This window comes from Rhinopithecus bieti, unplaced genomic scaffold (genome assembly GCF_001698545.2).
Source record: "Rhinopithecus bieti isolate Rb0 unplaced genomic scaffold, ASM169854v2 scaffold_3875, whole genome shotgun sequence".
Taxonomy (NCBI): Eukaryota; Metazoa; Chordata; class Mammalia; order Primates; family Cercopithecidae; genus Rhinopithecus; species Rhinopithecus bieti.
This window is the reverse complement of record NW_016804422.1, coordinates 269,986-289,224: the sequence shown is the minus strand read 5'-3', so window position 1 is coordinate 289,224 and position 19,239 is coordinate 269,986. Positions and strand designations below refer to the sequence as shown.

The window sequence follows — 19,239 nt, the reverse complement described above, 5'->3', positions numbered from 1 at the left end:
GCCTGGTCTGGAGTGCAGTAGTATAGTCATAGCTCACTATAAACTTGAACTGCTGGCCTCAAGCAATCCTGTCACTTTGGTTTCTCAAAGCGCTGGGATTACATGTGTGAGCCACCATGTCCAGCCTTATTCTAATCTTTTGAATCATTACCACGAAAAGAACAGTAATAGTGTAGAAGTCTTGACTGTAACAACATAATCAATCGTTTTACTAGAATAAAGACGAGGAGAATCAATGTTACAGAATAAATACAGAATGTCTTAGGCATCAGGCAAGTCTTCGTTCTCTCACTTAAACCTCAGGTCACTGAACACCTGGACATGAGTGATAATTATTAAGTTCCATCATTTTGGATATCTGCGGACTTTCAGACATAAAAACCATAGATTTACAGATGTTTTTACTGCTATGAAAGCTTATTTGTTCAGTAGGAGGATGGAACACATTTTATTAGCAGCTTGATTTATGGTTGTTTAATATTTAGATTCTGGTGTGTGGGCCTCCATTTGTCCTTTTGCCCGGAGCACTGCAGACGTCAAGGCCTATGCTCCAGTGTGCCCACAGGTACTTCTCGCTGCAAGAGAGACCAGAAAAAGAGCTGTCCTGGGGCTCATGTCTCCATGGGCTCATGGTGAAGCGGGAGCTGGAGGGGTGAGGTGGGATCCAGGGGAAGACTCTGAGTAGAAACAAAAATCACCAAGTCTACACATTTCCTTCTTACAAAGATTCCATAAGGCAAGTGATAACATTGTCCCCAAAACAGAGGTGGAGGCCCGGTGCAGTAGCTCACATCTGTAATCCTAGTGCTTTGGGAGGCTGAGGCAGGAGAATTGCTTGAACCCAGGAGTTCAGACCAGCCTGGGCAACATGGTGAAACTAGATCTGTACAAAAAATTAGTGGTGTGTGGTGGCACACACCTGTAGTCCCAGCTACTTGGAGACTGAGGTAGGAGGATCGGTTGAACTCAGAAGGTAGAGGCTGCAGTGAGCCGAGATTGTTACACTGGACTCCAGCCTGGGCAAGAGGGTGAGACCCTGTCTCAAAACCAAACCAAACCAAACAAAACACCAAAAACAGAGTGAGAAACTGAGGCTCAGAGTGGGTTCATGACTTGCTAAAGTCACGACGCAGGATACCTAGTTCTAGAACCACGTGCAGCAGGGCACCGGAGTCCCCTGCAAACCCATAGCTCTTTTCACTCAAGTCAGGTGGTCCCCAGGTGAATTTCATCCACAGCAGGTTCTTTCCAGCCACAGCCAGCCTGACCTGGGTGCAGGCACCAAGGCCTCTAAGTGACAGAGAATGCAGCATTCCCGCCCACTGCCAGTTGCCCCAGGTAGCCTTTGAGAACTGGCCACTGCAATGTGCAAGCACAGCAATGACCTGTGTCCTTGGGCTGCCCCACTGCCCTCCTGCAGGGGTGGGAAGACCTCTGCCATAGCCCCACCTCACAGCTGCCACCCACCCACTGGGGCCTAGCCCTTCTTAACCCCAGCATTGTCCCTACCTTCTCTGTGACATTGGGGTGGGTGGGTAGCAAGCTTGGCGCTGTGCTCAGTGAGGGCCAAAGAGTGACCTGAGGGTGGGAGGAGAGAGGCAAGTTCTTGCTGACACCCCTGTCCAGTGTTGGCCAGGGGAGGTTCTCCATTCTGAAGGTAAATGGGTCATAGGTTGTCCTACTGCCTCCCAGCTATGCGACCCTAACCTGCTCATTCAGCACCCTCAGCCAGGCTTCCAGTCCACTGCTCTGACGATGCTGCCCTTGGGATCCCGTGATGGGAACACTCATGGCCATTCCCTTGAGATGTGGCCAGACTTCAACCCAGTCCCAGACAGGTGTAGGTGCCCACCCACTGCAGCTTCTCTGCATTCTCCAGGCCATTCTCCAACAGGCTGGATGCATGTCCTGGGTGGCTTGACGCTGAAGCTGGGGCCTAGGCTCCCTGCTGTGGGACAGGGAACTGTGGGTGAGACAAGGCTGGCCTGGAGTGACTAGAGCCAGAGGCTGCCTGCCCACCAGCAAAGAGGGCTCAGTAAGCAGGGCCTGGCACTGCTGACCCCACCTTGCTTTCCCTCCTACTCTCCCTTGGAGCTTCACACCCCCGGCTGCCCACTGGCCTAGGGAGGACACTCCTATCTAACCTCCTGCTTTCCCTGTGGACCCACACCCACATGCTGCCTCCACAGGTACACATGCCCTTTTTTTCTCTGCTAACACCTGTTTCTCGTCGTCCACTCTGCCAGGCTGGACACTGGGCACTTCAGAGGTCATGCCAGATCCAGCACAGGCATGGAGGAGTCTAAGGAGGCACCTGCAGTCAGGGAGGGCTTCCTGGAGGCAGAGACCCAAGCTAAGGGCTCAGCACCCTCTCCCCCCACTTACCCCAGGTCACTGGCTGTTCTCTGAGCCTCACTCCCTGGAAGGGCCAGCAGGTTCCAGGAAGTGTCCCCTCACCCTGCAGTGCTGGTTCCAAGAACTGCAGCTCTTGGCAGCATTTGCTTAGGATCCTTTCCTAGAACTCAAGGCTTGCTCTGCCCAGACTGCTGGGGTCTCAGAGGGCAGCCAGTGGGGTAGTGGGGAAGGGGTGCCCTGGGACATGTCTCTGCAGGGAGAACATCCCATGGACCAGACACTGGGAGGTGGACCTAGGCTGTCAGCCAGGAGTGGTTGGCCACACTAGGGTGGGAGACAGGAGGTCGGTGAAATGCGGGTGCTTTGACTCCAGTCAACCATGGGGTACGGGCCCATGAGTTCTCCCTGCACAAAAAGGAGGCTCACTCCCTAGGTCCAGAACTTCCACCAGCTTGCCACATGTCACCCTCCACCCCCCCACCTCTCCTCCCCCGACTAGCCTGGTACCAGGGTCCCATACAGAATCAGCACAGGTCTTACCCTTAGAATAGGCCCTCATCAGATAACCTCCAGAGGACAGGCCAGGGTGCAGGACAGGCAGGTTCTGAGCAGGGAAAGGGGATGGGATCGTCAGTCTTGGGGCCCTTGGAAGGCCATGACAATTGTGTTATTAATTCTGTTATGGTTTTACCTTGCCTGGTTAGAACTCAGTAAATCACCCCACCTCACACCCCCCAGCAAGTTGGGTCAGGTGAATGGGGGACAGGCCCTGATAAGTGGTCAAGGACAGGGCCCAACTTCCCTCAAGGTCACCGGGCCTCCCCCTGGGGTGTGTCCTCCACCCGCCACCTCTGAGCTGGCACCAGGCCTGCCCAGCCGCCTGGGACCTGCCAGATCACGTTGAGCAACCAGTTCCTGAGAAGCGTTGAAGGCAGTGTGGTTTAAAATTAACTCCCCCGCTTCCCCTCCCGCCTGCGGCCTCCTCTGAGTTCTTGGAAGAGGCGCTCTGCTCTTCCTGGGAAGAGGCCTCCAGCCGCAGCTGCTGCAATTCTGGCGAAAACACCTCACCCAGGCTGGGGGTGGGGGGTGCCCACGCCAGGCCTTCTCTGCCCTCTGCAAGGCCCAGGGGTCCTCTGGAAGCTAGCATCCACCCCAGTTACTCACTGAGACTCAGAAGAGAAAGGGGGTAATTGTCAAGGTGCTGGGAGGGGGTGCTCCTGCCCCCAAAGTCCACAGTTCCCAACCAGGCGCCTCTGGGCAGGAGAGAGAGTGAACTGATCCCACAATAGCAAACCCAGGACCCTGGCCTACTCTGAGCCGTATATGTCCCGGCAAGATGCAGCAACTTGCCTAGGGCCACCCATCTTTGGCTGCCCTTATAAGCTCAGCCTGCCCACTAGGTGCCAGGCTGATGGTGCTGCTCTGGCAAGGATGCCTGGGAGCATGCCCCCGCAGGCACTCACACACCAGGGTTAACAGTGATCTCTGCCAGGGGTCTCTCCTTGTCTCTCACCCACACCCCTCGAACTGCCCTTGGAACACCTCTCCTTCTGGTTAAGTCTCATTTTCTCGTGTCTCCTGGGCTCCGTGTCTCTGGAGCTTTGGGGGAAATGTTTCCTGAGAACCTACTCTCCCAGCAGCTCCTCCTCCCACAGCCATCCACTTGAAGGAGCTGAGAAAAACAAAGGAATGTTGGCCAAGTGGAAAGGTCAGCACACGCACACGCGCGTGCGCACGCGCGCGTGCACACGCGCACACACACACGTGATGTCGCTGACATGAGGCTGGTAGGGGTGGGAGCAGTGAAGTGCTTCCTGGGAGGAGGCTGAGGGTTGGGAGGTACTTTGAAGAACAGAGCTTTGGCCCAGTCTGGACTATGAGTGCAACCCCCACCTCAGGTGGAGGAGCCCAGCTCTGGTGACAGGAAGTGCTCCATGTGGCTCATGGGTGCTGGGTGTGGGGAGAGTCCCTAGAGCAGGACTCTGCCCTGAGGAGCATTTGCCGGATACCACCCTCCCACCAAGCATGCCATCAGGGCATCATCGGTGCCAGCACAAGCATCTCACTAGTAGGGTCTGTGTGGGTGAGATAGTCCTGGAGGGCTGCCTGGAGGAGTCATGGCAGTCCTAGGTTCCTGTAGCCCTCAGAGGCCCTGCCTGCTTTAATGAGGCCCGGGTCATGGAAGCAACTGTCTTTCCACTGAGCAAGAAGCTTTGACCACATCACAAAAGCTCCCCTGCCCTGAGCCTGCTGTGTCTCCTCCTGCTCAGAGCATCCGTTTCCATTCACTCCCCATTCTCCAGCATCGAGGCCCAGCCACTCTCCAACCACTCTGAGGTCTGCATTCTGACCAAAATTAAACCTCCAGGGACTTCCTCGAGCTTGAGTCTCAGATGTGGGAACTCCAGCCTGCTGCCCCAGAGTGACTCTTGGAGTGACCCCTTGGGTGTCCCACGTGAGCCAGGGAGGGGTAGGGAGGACGCATCCACCATGAGAGGCTGTTGAATTTCTGGCAAAGCTCAAGCCTACTTTATATTAAAACTGGTCTAGCAGGTTGGTGTCAAAGGCTGCCCAGGCTTGCACAGGGCCTACTTCTCCTGGAGGAAGAGGGCCTTTATGAGAGCCCAAGAAGTCTGGGATGTCCTGTGCACAGACCCTGCGTCTTCCTGCCTTCATAGTCGGGCCTCTAGGCCTTTAGGCCCCCGGCCCCTCACCTTCCACTTCACTGTGGGCAGCCGTGCAGGATGGGAGGGTCCCCATCTGAGAGTGAGGTGGGCCTAGTCATGGCCCCCAGCCCCACTCAGATGTGTGTTCAGACTTGGCCAGGAGAGATTTGCTCAGTCAGTAGATTAAAAGTCCAGCATAGGTGTAGGTGCAGGGACCTAGTGAGATGTACACACTGGCACCAATGATACCCCAGTGGCGTGGCTTGAAGGGGGCTGGTATCCAGCAAATACTCCTTGGGGGCAACAAGAAATACCTGGATGGCTTAGTAGCATCTCTGTCCCAAGGTCATTCCAGAGGGAGGCTTGTGAATCCAGGGAGGGACACCACACAGAATCAATCTCCACACCCATTTCCCACCTGAAGACAGAATCCTCTAGGGCCCAGCCCCTAGACCAACTCCTCTAGAAAGCCCTCCTGAATCTCCCCACCCTTCTGCATGCCTTCTGAACCTGTGGGTGCCTAGGCTTTAGCAAGCCAGCCCCTTGGAGGCAGAATAGAGCAGTGGTTACATAAACAAGGTCTGGAATCAGGATGTGAACTCTGGCTCTGCCTCTCACCATCCCTCTCTGAGCCTTCCCTCTCCAGCTGTAGATGAGGACAGCCTCTGCTAGTGGGGCAGGAACCCCATCCAGAGTCACAGAATTGCTGCCCTCACCTCTTCCTGCCCCTGCTCCCACACTCTACCCTCCAGATCCTTCTTTCTGACCTCCTGCCTCCAGGCCCTCATGAGTACAGATACCTCCCTTAGAAATGAGGGGCAGATCACAGCACTCCCCTGCTAGGTAGGCTCTGTAGAGGTGCTTCGCCATCCTCAAATAAAATCCACCTGATTCCTTTGCCCTTCCCACCCCTTCTGGGCAGCCATTCTGGGCTCTAGGTTTCTGCCTCAGGGCCACTGCGCTTGTAGTTCCTTTCACCTGGGACATCCTTTCTGCAAGTTGTCTGCATGGCCAGCTCCTGCTCTTTGCTTGGGTCTCCAGGCTCAGTGCCACCCAAAGTTGCAGAGCTATCCCCAATGCCCTCCCAGCTGTAGGGTGTCCCTGTACCCAAAGTTACTCTCCCCGCACCCCCTGCTTTTCTTTCTTTACACTCTCAAAGCTTGTCCTGTGCACCCATTTGTTCACTAGTTCACTCTCTGTCTCTCCCACTAACCCATGAGCCCCATGAGGGTGGGGACCGTGTCTGTCTTGTTTCCTGCTGTCCCCAGGACCTAGATGGAGTCTGGCCCAGTTGGTGCCTTTGGAGCACGTGTGCTGGTGGAGGACTTAATGGTAAAGTGTGACCTTCGTTACTGTTTGTATGTTGTGCAGGGTCCTTGCACTCACCAGAAAGCTCATCCCTTTGTTCCTGGCTAGTGTCAACATGTGTGCCCCTTTTCCTAGGCCAGGACCACCCAGTGGTGATCGTGTTGGCCAGCGGATCTTCAGTATCTGTTAGGCTGAATCTCTGATTGGGGTCTGGGCAGGCATCATTCACTACCCTGGTAGGGAAACAAGAAAAGAAGATGGAACCTGGAACATGTTGGGAGTCAGAAGTAGCTGGCAGCCCCTCCCCAGATAGGAGCTGGGCCCTGGCTTGAGCTGAGGCCAGGGTGAAGAGAACAGGACCTTGGTGGCCAGGCCAGTGGCCAAGAGCTCTCAGCAGGCAGGGAGACCAGGAGATTGAAAACAGCATCCTAGAGCAACTTGCCTGGAAGCCGCCATCCCTGTTCTCCCCATCTCATGTAGTAATCCAGAGGACAAAAGGTCAGTCAGGACCCCCCAGGGTTAGCTCTGCTCTGAGCCCCACTTGTTGAGTGGCCTTGGTCAGCCCCTTCCCTGCTGTGTGCCTCGGTTTCCTCATCTGTGGAGTGTGGGTAATATTTGGACTTGACTCCCACAGTTGTGGTGAGTGCTGTATGAGGTGCAAGCCCTCGGCCCATGCCCAGCACCTGGCAGGCACCTTGAGACTTTTCTCTCTGTGGACAAAGCAGTTTTCTGTGCTTCCTCTCGCCACAGCAGCTTTCTGTCCAGGCTGCAGCACCAGGTGAGGAAGAGCTTGACACTGGCCCCTCTGTGTCCACTACCCGTCCACTAGGTGACAAATCTGGGGTGAAGCAGACAGAGCAGTTACCTCAGGTATTCTGGAAGCAATGAAGCAGCTGAAATTCAGACTGAAGGAATGAGGAACTGCAAATACCCCTGGCTGGGTCATGGTGACCTGAAGGAAGTGTGCCATCTGGCCCTACAGACAGCCAAGTGCCCAGGCCGCCGCCAGCAACAGGGAAGGCACGTGGCTGGCCACCTGGGTCTGGGCGCCACATCCAGGAAAGACAGCCCTCCCTCCATCATCCACCTCTTGCCCACTCTCACCTAACGTCAGGCCTATTCTTTGCCATGACAGCCTCCATGTCCCCAGAGTCCTGTGTGAACTCCATGGTTCTTGCTGTCTATCCTCGTCCTCACCCCTCCCTGTCATCAGCCTGTCACTCCTCACCCTTTCTTGCTCTCAACTTGCCAACAAGTGTCTCTTTTACTCTAAAACTTCTAATTGCTTGAGGGCTAAGACAACAGGAAGGTTAGGATTGTTTCCAGAATAAAGATTAGAAAGCTTTAGAGAAGCTTTCCTGTGGGGCCCTCAAGCAAAGGTGCAGAAAACTTCAGGACACAGGGCGATCGCAACAGATAGTGTTCCAAAGTCAGACTGTCTGGTAAAGGAGGGTGTTTTCATTGTAACTGCTCTTCCACACACTTCTGGTGTGCTGAACCCTGAGAGAGAAGAAAGGATGCCCCAATTCCAACCAGTCTGGACCAGAATCTGGACACCCCTGCCCCAGGCCAGACTCCGCCAGCTCACTGGCCCCTACCCTGATTCAATTGCCCTGCCCCACTGCAGAGCAAGCCCTCCTCAGGTCTCTGTGTCAGGAGCATGGGCCTCTCAGTCATGCCTCGGTGCCTTTGCACTCACTGTACCTTCTTCTAGGAGAACCAGCCCTAATCTCTCTGACTACTGGCTTCCTCATCTCAAGACACTGACCCCAGGAGTGGTCCACAGCTCTCTCCCCCTGGATATTTTCCACCTGCGATTTGGAGTTGGCATTTCTTGTTTACACATCTCTCAGGGCTGGTGCCCCTCTGCCAACCTCCCCCCAGCCCCTGCCTGGCAGTGGCCAGGACAATCACCCTGCAGGCAGTCTAACTGGCCTTCGTCTCCTAGCTCCCATTTCCCAAGGGGACCCAGGGGAGACGACAGGAGAGGCTGCTCCCTGTCTCCTCCACTCCTCAGTGAGTCCCCAGCAGGGACTGCTCAGCCACATAGGGTTTCTGGGCCTCTCCACTAGCCCAGATATCAAATGGGGGCTAATGATAACAAGATCAAAGGGGACACATTGTGTACACAACTCAAAAGCGGCCGCATTGAAGGCTCCATACATGAAAGGTATCATTTTATTATAGAGGTAATAAAATAAAGAGGTAATAAAGGTATAATGTCATTACAGAAATATCAGTGGAAAAGAAAAGACCACCAAACTGTTCTTTGTTATAATTATTATTTCATGAAGTCTTATCAGACGTGTATTTCTCTCCTTCTCTCATGTGCAGGCACCTTCCTGGGCAGGAAGCAGACCCAGCAGAACTGCAGCGGCGGTCCCCAAACTAGCACCCCACCTTCCTGACAGCACAGGCATTTCCCCGGGGCCTGTGCTACAGTGAGACCAGCTCTATGCAGACACAGCTCTGTCCTGTGAGGGGGTGAGACACAGGCTCTGCTGGGGACTGAGGCTCTGGCTGCATTTTCTTATCTATTGTAGTTGTCCATCCTCCCCAAGTATGGCTGGGGGCAGAAGAGAGTGAACACATTCACAGACAGGTGGGTCAGTGCCAGGACATCCAGGATTGCCTTGGTTCCAGCAACATATCTCAGGGAAGAACCAGAGAAGCCAGGGCAGAGTTGGGGTCTCTGGACTGCCAGGGCTCCGGGCATAGAGGTGGGGTTGGTTCACCCCTGACACCAACCCCAAGGAGAATAAATAAATAAATAGTATATAATTGTGCAGTCCCCTAGCCTGGCTTACCCCTCAACAAGGGGTCACTAGTCATGGTTGACCTCAGTTCCTCTGCCTGTCATCCTCCTAGAAATGGAGGCTGGCTGCCGGTAGGGGTCCTACCTGACCCTGGGGATTGAAAAACCAGGTCTGAGAGTGCCCATACAGTTCAGGTGGCCAGGGTAGGCAAGTGAGTGGAGGTCTGGGCCCAGCCCAGAGGTGAGACAAGGTCCTGCCTGTCTCCCCATCCTCTGACATATGGCTCAGTGTAATGAAGCCACAAGGGCCCTGGGGGCATTTACATCCAGATTGTGTGACGCCTCCCCTCTCCCATGCCTTGTTCTTGCTGGCTCTTCCTGGGCCAGCTGCCAGAGGTATGCAGGCACCAGGATGCCTGGAGGAGGGACAGTGGGAGCCCAAGTCCAGCTGGGGCTGATGTCCCCTCCAGGGTGCAACTGGGTGAGGCTGGGCAGGGTGCCCGGCCCAGTCAGAGCTGGAAGGGGTACTGTCGGAGGTAGTCGGCCATGCGCCGGGGTAGTGGCAGGCAGTCCACGTCAGTCACCAGACGGTTGATGACAAGGCGGCACAGGTGTTGCAGGCTGCGGGCACGCTTCTGCGTACAAAGGGCTGTACCGAGTTTAGGTGTACAGCAGTAGCTGGTGGAGGAGCCAGGCAGTGCTGGATTCACTAGGCGCATCTTCCTTAGGCATAGGCGGGCGGGGTGGGAGCAGGATCAGGGCTGTCGCTTCGGGTGTCAGCCGCGCAGGAGGCCACATAGTGCTGCACAAGGCTGACCACATCTGGAAAGGCCAGGATGCGTGGCCTGGACAAGCAGTTGGAGTCCAGACGGAAGCTGGAGTCAGCATACTCAATGCGCACATTGGTGGGGCCACGAGCAGTTTTCACTGACAGCGTGAACAGGTAGCTGGGGTGGGTGCTGTCACGTACTAGGAACGTGCCCTCTGGCATCTTCTGCAGGTGTTGCCGGGCCTCGCTGGCCGTAATGGAACCCCAATACCAGCCTAGGCAAGTGCAGAGGGGACAAGGGACATAGTGGAAATTAGCTGGGGGTACCAATCCAGGGTAAAGCAAGGCAATGCCTCTCGCTTCACACTTCCCTGGAGAGGGCTGTGCCTCTCCCATCAGACTCTCCTGGGCAGGGCTATGCATCTCAAATCAGACTCAATGGCAGAACTCAGCTTCTTCCACCAGACCACCCAGGAAAAGGCCTGCCTCCCCTCTCAGACTCACCAGATTCCCGAAGGTAGGAGAAGGTCTTGGCTATGCACAGCAGATCCTCCTCGGGGTCCAACACCTTTGGCTCACTCTCTATCTGGGCTGGGGTCCCCTCTGCCACCTCCTCCAGGAAGGCCCCAGCAGGCAAGGGCTGCATGACTGTCTCGAGCAGTTCCAGGGACTGGGCCCACAGGGGCCGCTGCCCAGTCCGCTCCACAGCCAGCAAAGGATGAGGTCTAGAAAGCAGTGGATGAGCAGTGAGTGGAGGACCCATGCTTCTCCCATCTCCAGAGACACCCCCTAGGCCCCAGACTAGTTGCATGACCTCTGGCTGGCCCATCTCACTATAAGCCTCAGCTTCCCCTCTACCCAGCCATGGGCTCAGTTAGTCCAGTATCTCATTCCCCGCTTGTCATCACAAAAGCCCCCTTGTTTCCATGTGGGGATCCTCTTTTGAAAGATTCTTTTCCACTGCCCCGCATTTACTAAACAGTAATTAATCGCTCTCTATTTTACATCAACCAAAAACACAGATCATTCCCTATAGGCATTTCTAATGTTCTTGCCACACTGATAGGATTCAGTGCAAAGTAGCTTCATGTTTTATGCCCTCCTAGCTGAGGTGGGCTGACTAAGTGGCCCACTAACGAACAGTCCTAGTTGAGCGATAGATCTACGATAGACAGGTAGATTTATCCTACAATAGATCTGTGTGGGGTCTTCCAGAGAAGTCCCAGGATTATGGTAGGCTGCCTGAGGTCACACGCTACCTCCCCATGGATAGGAGTGTCTCTCAGAGGGACCTAGGTCCACAATGGCCAGGACATAGAGACTGAAATAATCCCCTGCCCATACAAGTCAGCCTATCCTGGCCTCTGCTTCAGTGGAGGGTCTGGGGTGGACAGTGGCCTCTAAAGGCACTGGCAAGTCTCACCTCCTGTCAGTATGAGCTCCCACCAAATAGCAGGGACCTAGCCCACACTCCAGATCCCACCCTGGCAAGCCAGCCCTATCAGGCTCTATGATCTTGTACAAAGCTTGCTCTTCACTGGGCTTCAGTTTCTCTTTCCCGAAATAAAGGGTCCCACGAACTCACACACTGAGAGGTTCAGTAACACCATATTCTTGGATGGCTGGGGTTGAGGGAACCAAACCGACCAAATTCTGAGTAGGGGGATTTCTCCTAGGGGAAGCCCACCCAGCATGGTGATACTAGGGCTTCCTCCTTGGGAAAGCAGCAGGGACTGGCTCTACTTCCCCAAGAAGACTGCTGCTCCTCCCTCACTCCTTGCAAAATACATCTCCAAGCCTCAGTTCTGGGTCTAGTCCCTGGCTGGGCCTCAGGACACTGAGATAATGAAACCATGGCCTTGCCCTCAAGGACAACCAGACTGGCTGGGGAAGATGGCACTAAGTAATTATAATGCAAAGTCATAAAACTGCAGGTGTCGTGGGGGAGTCAGGGTCTGCTTGCTCCTGAGCTGAGTATTCCAGGACAAAGGAAGGAGCTGGGGGAAGGGACCCCAGGCAGAGAGGACAGCATGGGCAAACAGCGCCAGTATTGCTTGTGAGGCAGGGAGGGGAAGGCAGGAGCCGGTAGCAGGAGCCAGACCTGACTCCTGTGTAGGTTATAGGTGACCCTCTAGGTTCTAATAAATCATGGCCCTATGACCACTCACAGTGAGAAAGGGCCACACAACTCTGGCACACCACAGACTGCCAAAAACTGTTCCACACCTACCCTGGCTGTGCTGTGGGAGCTCGGAAATCCCTCTTGGAGAACTGGAGGCCAAATTTTGAGATGACCTGCCTGCTCGGGCCCAGAGCTACCTTCCCAGAGGCATGGTTGGTGGCTAGCCAGTCAGGCTGGAACCTCTGTGGGTGGCCATGTCCAGATAGCTTAGCCGGTCCTCAGACAGATTCCACCTGTGGGTGTGGGCACCTCTGGGGCTGACGTGGTAGCTGGGTGTATGAATAGCTGTGTTGATCACCACAAGCTCCTGGTGAGTGACTGTGTACCTGGGCAGGGGTGTGTCCATGGCTGTGTCATCATCATGGTGGGGACAGTGGCTGGTGTGTTCTAGGTACATGTGTGTGCCTGCTTTGGAGCCCAGCAGTCTGTTAAAAACTTTGTTCCCCGACACCCAACACTGGCCCTGAGCTTATAAGGGGTGCTCAGCTAGGGTAAAAAGTGAAAGAGGCTATGGGACCCCAGAATGCAGGGGGAGGCTCCTGGAGAGGAAGGTAGTCGTGGGGCAGGTATTCAGGAGTCCCAGAATGCAGACAGGAGGAAGGAACTTGCTGGAGACAGCAAGGGAGAAGTAGTCTTCCCAGCACGTTCATGTCCTCTTCCCTGGCCTCACCTTCCACCCTCCCTCACTTGGCACCAGGCCAGTTGTGATAAGCACAGCCACCCAGTTCTCTCTGAGTGCAGAACACCCATTTATACCTTCTTCTCTCCTTGGAGCTCCCTGAACTCCTGTCAGATCACCATGGCCGGCATCAGACCCTTTGGTTGAAAGGGTTGCTCCCAAGAGTTGCTGACCATCAGGTGCCAGCCTGAGGAAAGGCAAGGATCTCGGACTGTCTTCCCAAGAAGAGCCTATTTGCTAGCCTGGGGCAGGAGAGGGGACACCAGGACAGAGCGGGCCAGGGGCTGGTCCAAGGTTACTAGTAGGCAGGGCAGCCGGCAGGCTAGCGTAGAGTGCTCTGGGCCCAGAAGAAGATCTGGGATTGTTGGCCACATCTTGGTGGACGCCCTGCTGTTGGCGTCTATCTGCTCCAGTAAGAACCCAGGCTGAGCCCACCCTGTAAATTCCTCCTGTAGCCGGCCAGCCCCGGGTTTCCCAATCCACAGTGGGAATTGAGGTGAGTGTGTGGGGGTGGGGAGTAGGAGTGTCACAGCCCCACACAGAGCCTCGCTCCCGAGGTCTGTCCGCGCTCAGTCACCTCTGGCCGGTCAAGCCCTCCCAATGCCCGGCAGCTAGCACATGGCCCCTGTTCTCCTGTGCGCCCCTCTTGGTGGCCGGGCGGGGGCAGAGAGCCGCGCTTACCCCTGAACGCAGAGGACCATGTCCCCGCGGCAGCGGCGACTCCGGAGTAGGGACTCGGCTGGACGGCGGCGGCGGGAGGGAACCAGTGGGCGCGGAGTGTGTGCAGGGTAGGCTCCCGGGGCGCGCGGGCGCAGGGCAGGGACTGAGAGGCAGTGGCGCGGACCGCCTGCGAGGGCAAGGTGGGGCGGGCCGGACGAGCGGGGCGGGGCGAGCTGCTGCCTAATCCTTTGTCTGCCGCGTCCCAGCCCTTCCCGGAAGCGGCGTCTTCCTAGAACCGCAGGCTGAGCGGTGGGGCCCGGGCGGGGTGCGCGGGCGCCGTCGCCGGGTCTGGGGCCCTGGGCAGTGAAAGGAAATACTTTGACAGATTTCCAGGAACTTTCCAGGAAAACGGGGCGGGGCCCTGCGAGCCGACCAATCGCGACGCTGAAGGTGGAGCCGAGCGGTCGGGGAGGGCCAATAGCAGCGCGTGGACCCGGGGCTGACGCTACCCAGCGGGGTAGGACGGAGAGATCAGTAGGGAAAGACCGGGTGGGGAAAGTTAAGGAGGGGCCCGGGCTCAGCAACCCGCGCCCAGATTGCCTTCTGGCATTCTGCGTCGTTGGGGAAGGGCCCGCTTATCTCGCCGTGGAACTCCTGGCAGGGCGGGGGGCGGAGTCCCGGCCTTGTCCTCCCTACTAGCGACTCCTCCAAGGAGGTCTGTCGGTGTGGGCAAGCGCCCGGTGTTGGGATGGCCGCTCCTGGACCCTAGGACTCTGTGTGTCGGGTGTCGGATTGGGTGGCATGGGGTGAGGTCTGGAGCGGGACTTAGGGCAGGGAGGGTGCAGAGGACGGTTCCAGAAATGAGTGGGTCCACTGGGGTCAAGCCGGCGGTCACCACAGCCAGAAAGATCCAGACAAGAAGGTTTCCTTTGAAAGAGTTGAAGGAGAAAGCACATCCCAACTTTTCAAATTCTGGCCGGCCCGGCCAGTCAGGGGACAAGAGACTACAAATTGGAGGAAGCAAGCAGAGACAGCCCCAGATGGCCCGGACTCTGGGTTGGTGCCCCACGCCCCCCCAAAAAATGCTGAGAGAGTCCTGCAGCTCAAAACATTGGGAGATAATCTGGGAGCAGGGTAGTAGAGGTTGGGGCAGGGTGGTGGGGCAGAGTAGTAACACTCGCTCTTATCTACAGGGAGTACTTGCTGCATTCGAGCCTCTACAACTGGTGTTGCTCCCATTATGCAGACGGAAGACAGCCCCAGGGAACAAATGCTAGGAAATGGCAGGGTAAGAGCTTGATCCCAGCTCTGAATCAGAAGCCCACACTCCTACCAGAACCCTCTCCACCTGTTTCAGTTCACTGGATTCACTGTGGAGCATCTATGTGGGGTCTGTGTGAATCTCCTCCAAATCCTTGGGCCAGAAGAACTGTGGGATTTGGAGAGGTCGCAGGGTCCACTCCCCAACCCCCATCCCCTCCCAGTGTGTGCACCCAGGGTCCTCAGAAAGGAGGCTAGCTTTGAGATCCTGGGCAGGTATGATAGACCCCTGGCTGTGTTGAAGGGCCTGAACGATAGCGTCCAGGGAAGACAGAGCTCAGCTTGCTCTGCCCAGAATGGCAGAAGGCAAGAGACCTGAAAGCAAAACCCTATGAAACTGGGGGAAAATGGTTTAAGTGTCAGACTTCAGGGCAGTAACTTCTCTGCAGCTTTCCTGAAGGGAAGCCAGGCTTCATCAGTGCAACTCTGCCAGCCCCCTCCTGAGTTGGTCAGAAGCGGCCGTCCCAACACCCCATGGGGGGAATGCATGTGCCTATGGAAGCATGGACACTGGTTATAGGGACTGGGAGGGGAGAAGCAGCACCTTTGCTTACTTTTCATACTTCTGTATAATTTGAATTAATGACAATGAGCAAGTTTTACTTATGCAACTTAAAATTTTAATAAAAGAGACAAGCTTAAAATACAATTATAAACTTTTTAGAGCAATTATACTCTAACTCCATTTTAAAGTTTCTTGGAATGGGGGTAGAGGGGATGGATACCTTATAACCCACCTTGAGGGGTGGGATACCTGGATAGCCTGGTATTTGGCCCCTGTGTGGACCACTGACTTAGCAGAAGGAACTGCCCACTGTCTCATTACTATGAAGACAAAAGGACTTTGCAGCTGCCAGGCAACAGAGTTACAATTTTGAACTTGGGTCTCTTATGGGGCCAAATCCCAAGCTCTCTGCCAAAACTATACTTCTTATCCCTCACCATAACTATTCAACTGAACACTTACTATGTGCCAAGCACTCTCAGCAATTTGCAGCCTCATGTCGTTGTCACAACTACCACATATTATCTCCTCTTTACAGGTGTGGAAACTGAGGCATGGAGAGGTTACAGTATACCCTTGATCTCCCAACTGGCAAGTAATGGTTGAAGTCAGGAGCCTACACACTTCCTCCTACTTCCTCTGTGGGTGCTGGTGATCTGCCAACTCCTAGACATCCAGCTTTAAGGTCCTCAGTGAAGCTTCTCTGCCCCCAGGCCTGTCAATGTGAGAGCACCATGGGTGTCCCTTTGAAAGCATCTCCTACAGAGGCCAGTGATTATGCGATCTATGCGTAAACCAAAGGATCCCAAGGCTTTTGGCCTTCCAACTAGTTTTGTGTGTGTGTGACTATGACAGCACTCGCACCTCACCTGCATGCTGGAAATAGTGATGTGCCCCTGTTCTGCCCCAAGTGCCTGCCTCAGGCATTGTGGGTCCCTCTGGCCAACTTAGTACTTCATTCTCCTGCCCTAGTTGCTCCCTAGAAGCCCCGGCTTTGATTGCTGAGCCCACACTGCCACCTAGCGGTGGCTCCTCTCATGCCCTCACTAGCCAAATCTCCATAGATTCCTCCCTTCTAGGATACCCTCCCCTGCACCCCAGGGATTGACCTTACTGCAAGATTCCCCTGACCCTCCCTACCCAGAACAATCACAAGATGAGTCACAAGAATACACAGCAGTGCCTTCCCCAAAGTCTCCCTCATTTGGCCTCCAGCCTGTCATCATGTGCAGCCTCCCCTCTCCAGGAAGGACAGAATGTGTGTGTGTGTGTGTGTGTGTGTGTGTGTGTGTGTGTGTGTTTAGGATTTAGCCACCTTCACTTTAAGCTATTCCAAAGTCTCTGTCCCCTTGGACACACAGCTATATGAAGGGCTGTGTGGCAGAGTCTGCCACCATGAACCCACTCCTCACCAGGCCTAGCCATCCCACATGCCAAATCCTCCCATCATAGTGGAGGGGATGTGGCAGGTGGTTGCTGGAACATGAGCACTAAGGGAAAACCACATATTCTGACTTTCCTGGGCTAGGTGAGTAGTTGCAAGTCATCTCTCTGATGGACCCATGGGGGGAATGCATGTGCCTATGGAAGCATGGACACTGGTTATAGGGACTGGGAGGGGAGAAGCAGCACCTTTGCTTACTTTTCATACTTCTGTATAATTTGAATTAATGACAATGAGCAAGTTTTACTTATGCAACTTAAAATTTTAATAAAAGAGACAAGCTTAAAATACAATTATAAACTTTTTAGAGCAATTATACTCTAACTCCATTTTAAAGAAACAAGACATCTTCATGTAACATTCAGTGAGATGCCTTTGGCTGAGGCAAGGAGCCAGCCTCCACCCTCAGCTGCCTAGCCTTCTGCTCATCCAGAATGACATTTTGCTCAGCCTCAGGTTCACCAGACTCAAACTAGTTGCCTTTAGAGAGCAGAGCCTTCTTCGGTGCCCTCAGCAGTAGAAGCTTCCAGATCATAGGGCTTTCTAAGAGGCTCTGAGATCTTGAATCAGATTCTCAGGTTGGGCTCAGGGACATCAGTCCTGGGTCCAGCTGGGCATAAATGCGTGTGTGTGCACATGTGCATGTGTATCTGTGTGCTTGTGTGTTATATGAATGTGTATGCAATGTGTAAAGGTGTGACTGCATGTGTACATGTGTGAGAGTATGTTTTTGCACATGTGGCTGTGCGAGGAGCCAGAAAGGACTAGGAGAGGAGGCCATAGTTTGAGGATAAGAGCCCAGCCTTGAGGTTGTGCTTTGGAGTTGGAATGGGGGCTCTGTCATGACAGCTGCTGACCTCAGACAGGTCACCTAACCTCTCTGGGCTTTTCTGTCCTGTGTGTCTGTAGTGTGGGGCAGAAGGGATAGTGTGACCTCCTCCAGTTTCTGTAAGGTCGGTTCCAGGGAGAGCACCTACCCAGCATCTGGTCTACAAGAAGTGTTCACTATGGCCAGCTGAGGCTATTGTCTGGAGCCTCCTGCTTCACTGAATACTGCTAGCCTAAAGGTCGCCTGAAAGAAATAGGGGCAGAGCCCCCAACCCTGTCTCCACTCAACAACTGCACACAGTGGGTACTCACGAATAAGTTGTAGCACCCTTTCAGTCACTCATTCACTCATTCATTCACAGGACGAGCATCTTTCCAAGAGCTACTTCTCTGATGAGGCTGGACATGCAGCCCAGGGGTCCCTGAGTGTGTGTGTGTTAACCAGTGGGGCTGAGGGGAAGGCGCTCACTAGGCCTAAATTCGGACGCCAGGAGTAGGATGGCTGGGAGATGCCTCTGAGTGGGACCGAGGTCCTGGTACCTGCAGTCCTGTAGATGGCCTGTAGATGACAGCAGAGGCCCATGCAGAGCCCCTGCCCTGAGCCCCAACCTTCCCAGTCTCAAGTGAACCAGCTCGCTCAGGTCCCTCAACTTCCGGATTGGGGGAGTGACGTACTGTGCGCAAGCAAGTAGCTCAGATCTGTCCCAGGAGACAGCCACAGCCACCCTCCCTATGGCTCTAGACAAGTTGTTTTCTCCCCAAGGACCGCAGTTTCCTCATCTGTGAAATGAGAGCTGTTTAACAGCCGGTGTTGGGAAAACTAGCTCAAAATACATAATGTGGTCTAAGATGGGCTTAACAGAGACTTAAATGTGCAAGGCAAAACTAGAAAGCTAATGGAGAATATCTGTGACTCGGATGGGGGGCAGAGACTTTTTAAACACGACGCCAAAAGCCCAAACCATAAGGTGAAAGGTTGGCGGATCTGACCAAATGGCAACTCGGGATTTCTGGTCCCCAGGACGCTGTATATACCAAAGGGAAGCAACGAGTCAAGCGGGAGCTGCACAAAAGCGGGCAGTCGCCAGTGCTGGAGACGCCCAGAGCCACCAGAGGCTAAAGAGTGGCGAATTCAACAACGACGAGATGCCACTTCCCTCGGCATGTTGGCAAAAATTAAAAAGTTGAGTACTCTGAGGGTTGGCCACCACTAGGCAAGTCGGAAGCCTAGCAAGCCATACTGGAGGGCACCTTGGCAGCGTGCAGAGCAAACACCTGACTCAAGGAGAGCTTTCAAGAGAAAGAAGACGTCCTGCGCTGTCACGTTCTAGGTCACGAATAAAACCCGGGACCCCTGGCCGGGCGCGGTGGCTCAAGCTTGTAATCCCAGCACTTTGGGAGGCCGAGACGGGCGGATCATGAGGTCAGGAGATCGAGACCATCCTGGCTAATACGGTGAAACCCCGTCTCTACTAAAAAATACAAAAAAAAAAAAACTAGCCGGGCGAGATGGCGGGCGCCTGTAGTCCCAGCTACTCGGGAGGCTGAGGCAGGAGAATGGCGTGAACCCGGGAGGCGGAGCTTGCAGTGAGCTGAGAGCCGGCCACTGCACTCCAGCCTGGGCGGCAGAGCAAGACTCCGTCTCAAAAAAAAAAAAAAAAAAAAAAAAAAAAAAAAAAAACCCGGCCCCCCCCCAAACCCCACCCCCCCGGGGGGGCCCCCCCGTGGGGGGCCCCCCCCGGAGAAACCCCCCCCCCCCAACCCCCCC

General features: G+C 54.8%; 1 protein-coding gene and 2 long non-coding RNA genes across 7 annotated transcripts; 1 reads left to right on the top strand and 2 right to left on the bottom strand.

The window, feature by feature from the left end:
* Positions 1–233: 233 nt before the first annotated feature.
* Positions 234–3,632, bottom strand: LOC108526938 (uncharacterized). 3 transcript variants are annotated; one of them, XR_001884641.1, is made up of 4 exons: positions 3,520–3,632; positions 2,896–2,959; positions 1,510–1,578; positions 234–677 (listed from the first exon to the last, which is right to left on the bottom strand). It is a non-coding gene; the product is annotated as an uncharacterized LOC108526938 (long non-coding RNA). The 3 variants fall into 3 exon arrangements; XR_001884643.1 differs by having other exon boundaries at positions 234–575; XR_001884642.1 differs by lacking the exon at positions 1,510–1,578.
* Positions 3,633–8,477: 4,845 nt separating this feature from the next.
* Positions 8,478–13,738, bottom strand: CISH (cytokine inducible SH2 containing protein). The gene is given in 6 exon segments (XM_017867966.1): positions 8,478–9,715; positions 9,718–9,775; positions 9,778–9,820; positions 9,822–10,128; positions 10,358–10,578; positions 13,396–13,738. Coding segments are annotated over 6 exon segments (771 nt in total). The 5' UTR covers positions 13,416–13,738; the 3' UTR covers positions 8,478–9,593.
* Positions 12,795–16,388, top strand: LOC108526943 (uncharacterized). Of its 3 annotated transcripts, XR_001884644.1 has the most exons (4): positions 12,795–13,210; positions 13,760–13,891; positions 14,568–14,662; positions 15,738–16,388. It is a non-coding gene; the product is annotated as an uncharacterized LOC108526943 (long non-coding RNA). The 3 variants fall into 3 exon arrangements; XR_001884645.1 differs by lacking the exon at positions 13,760–13,891; XR_001884646.1 differs by lacking the exons at positions 12,795–13,210; positions 13,760–13,891 and adding an exon at positions 13,905–14,430.
* Positions 16,389–19,239: the final 2,851 nt, after the last annotated feature.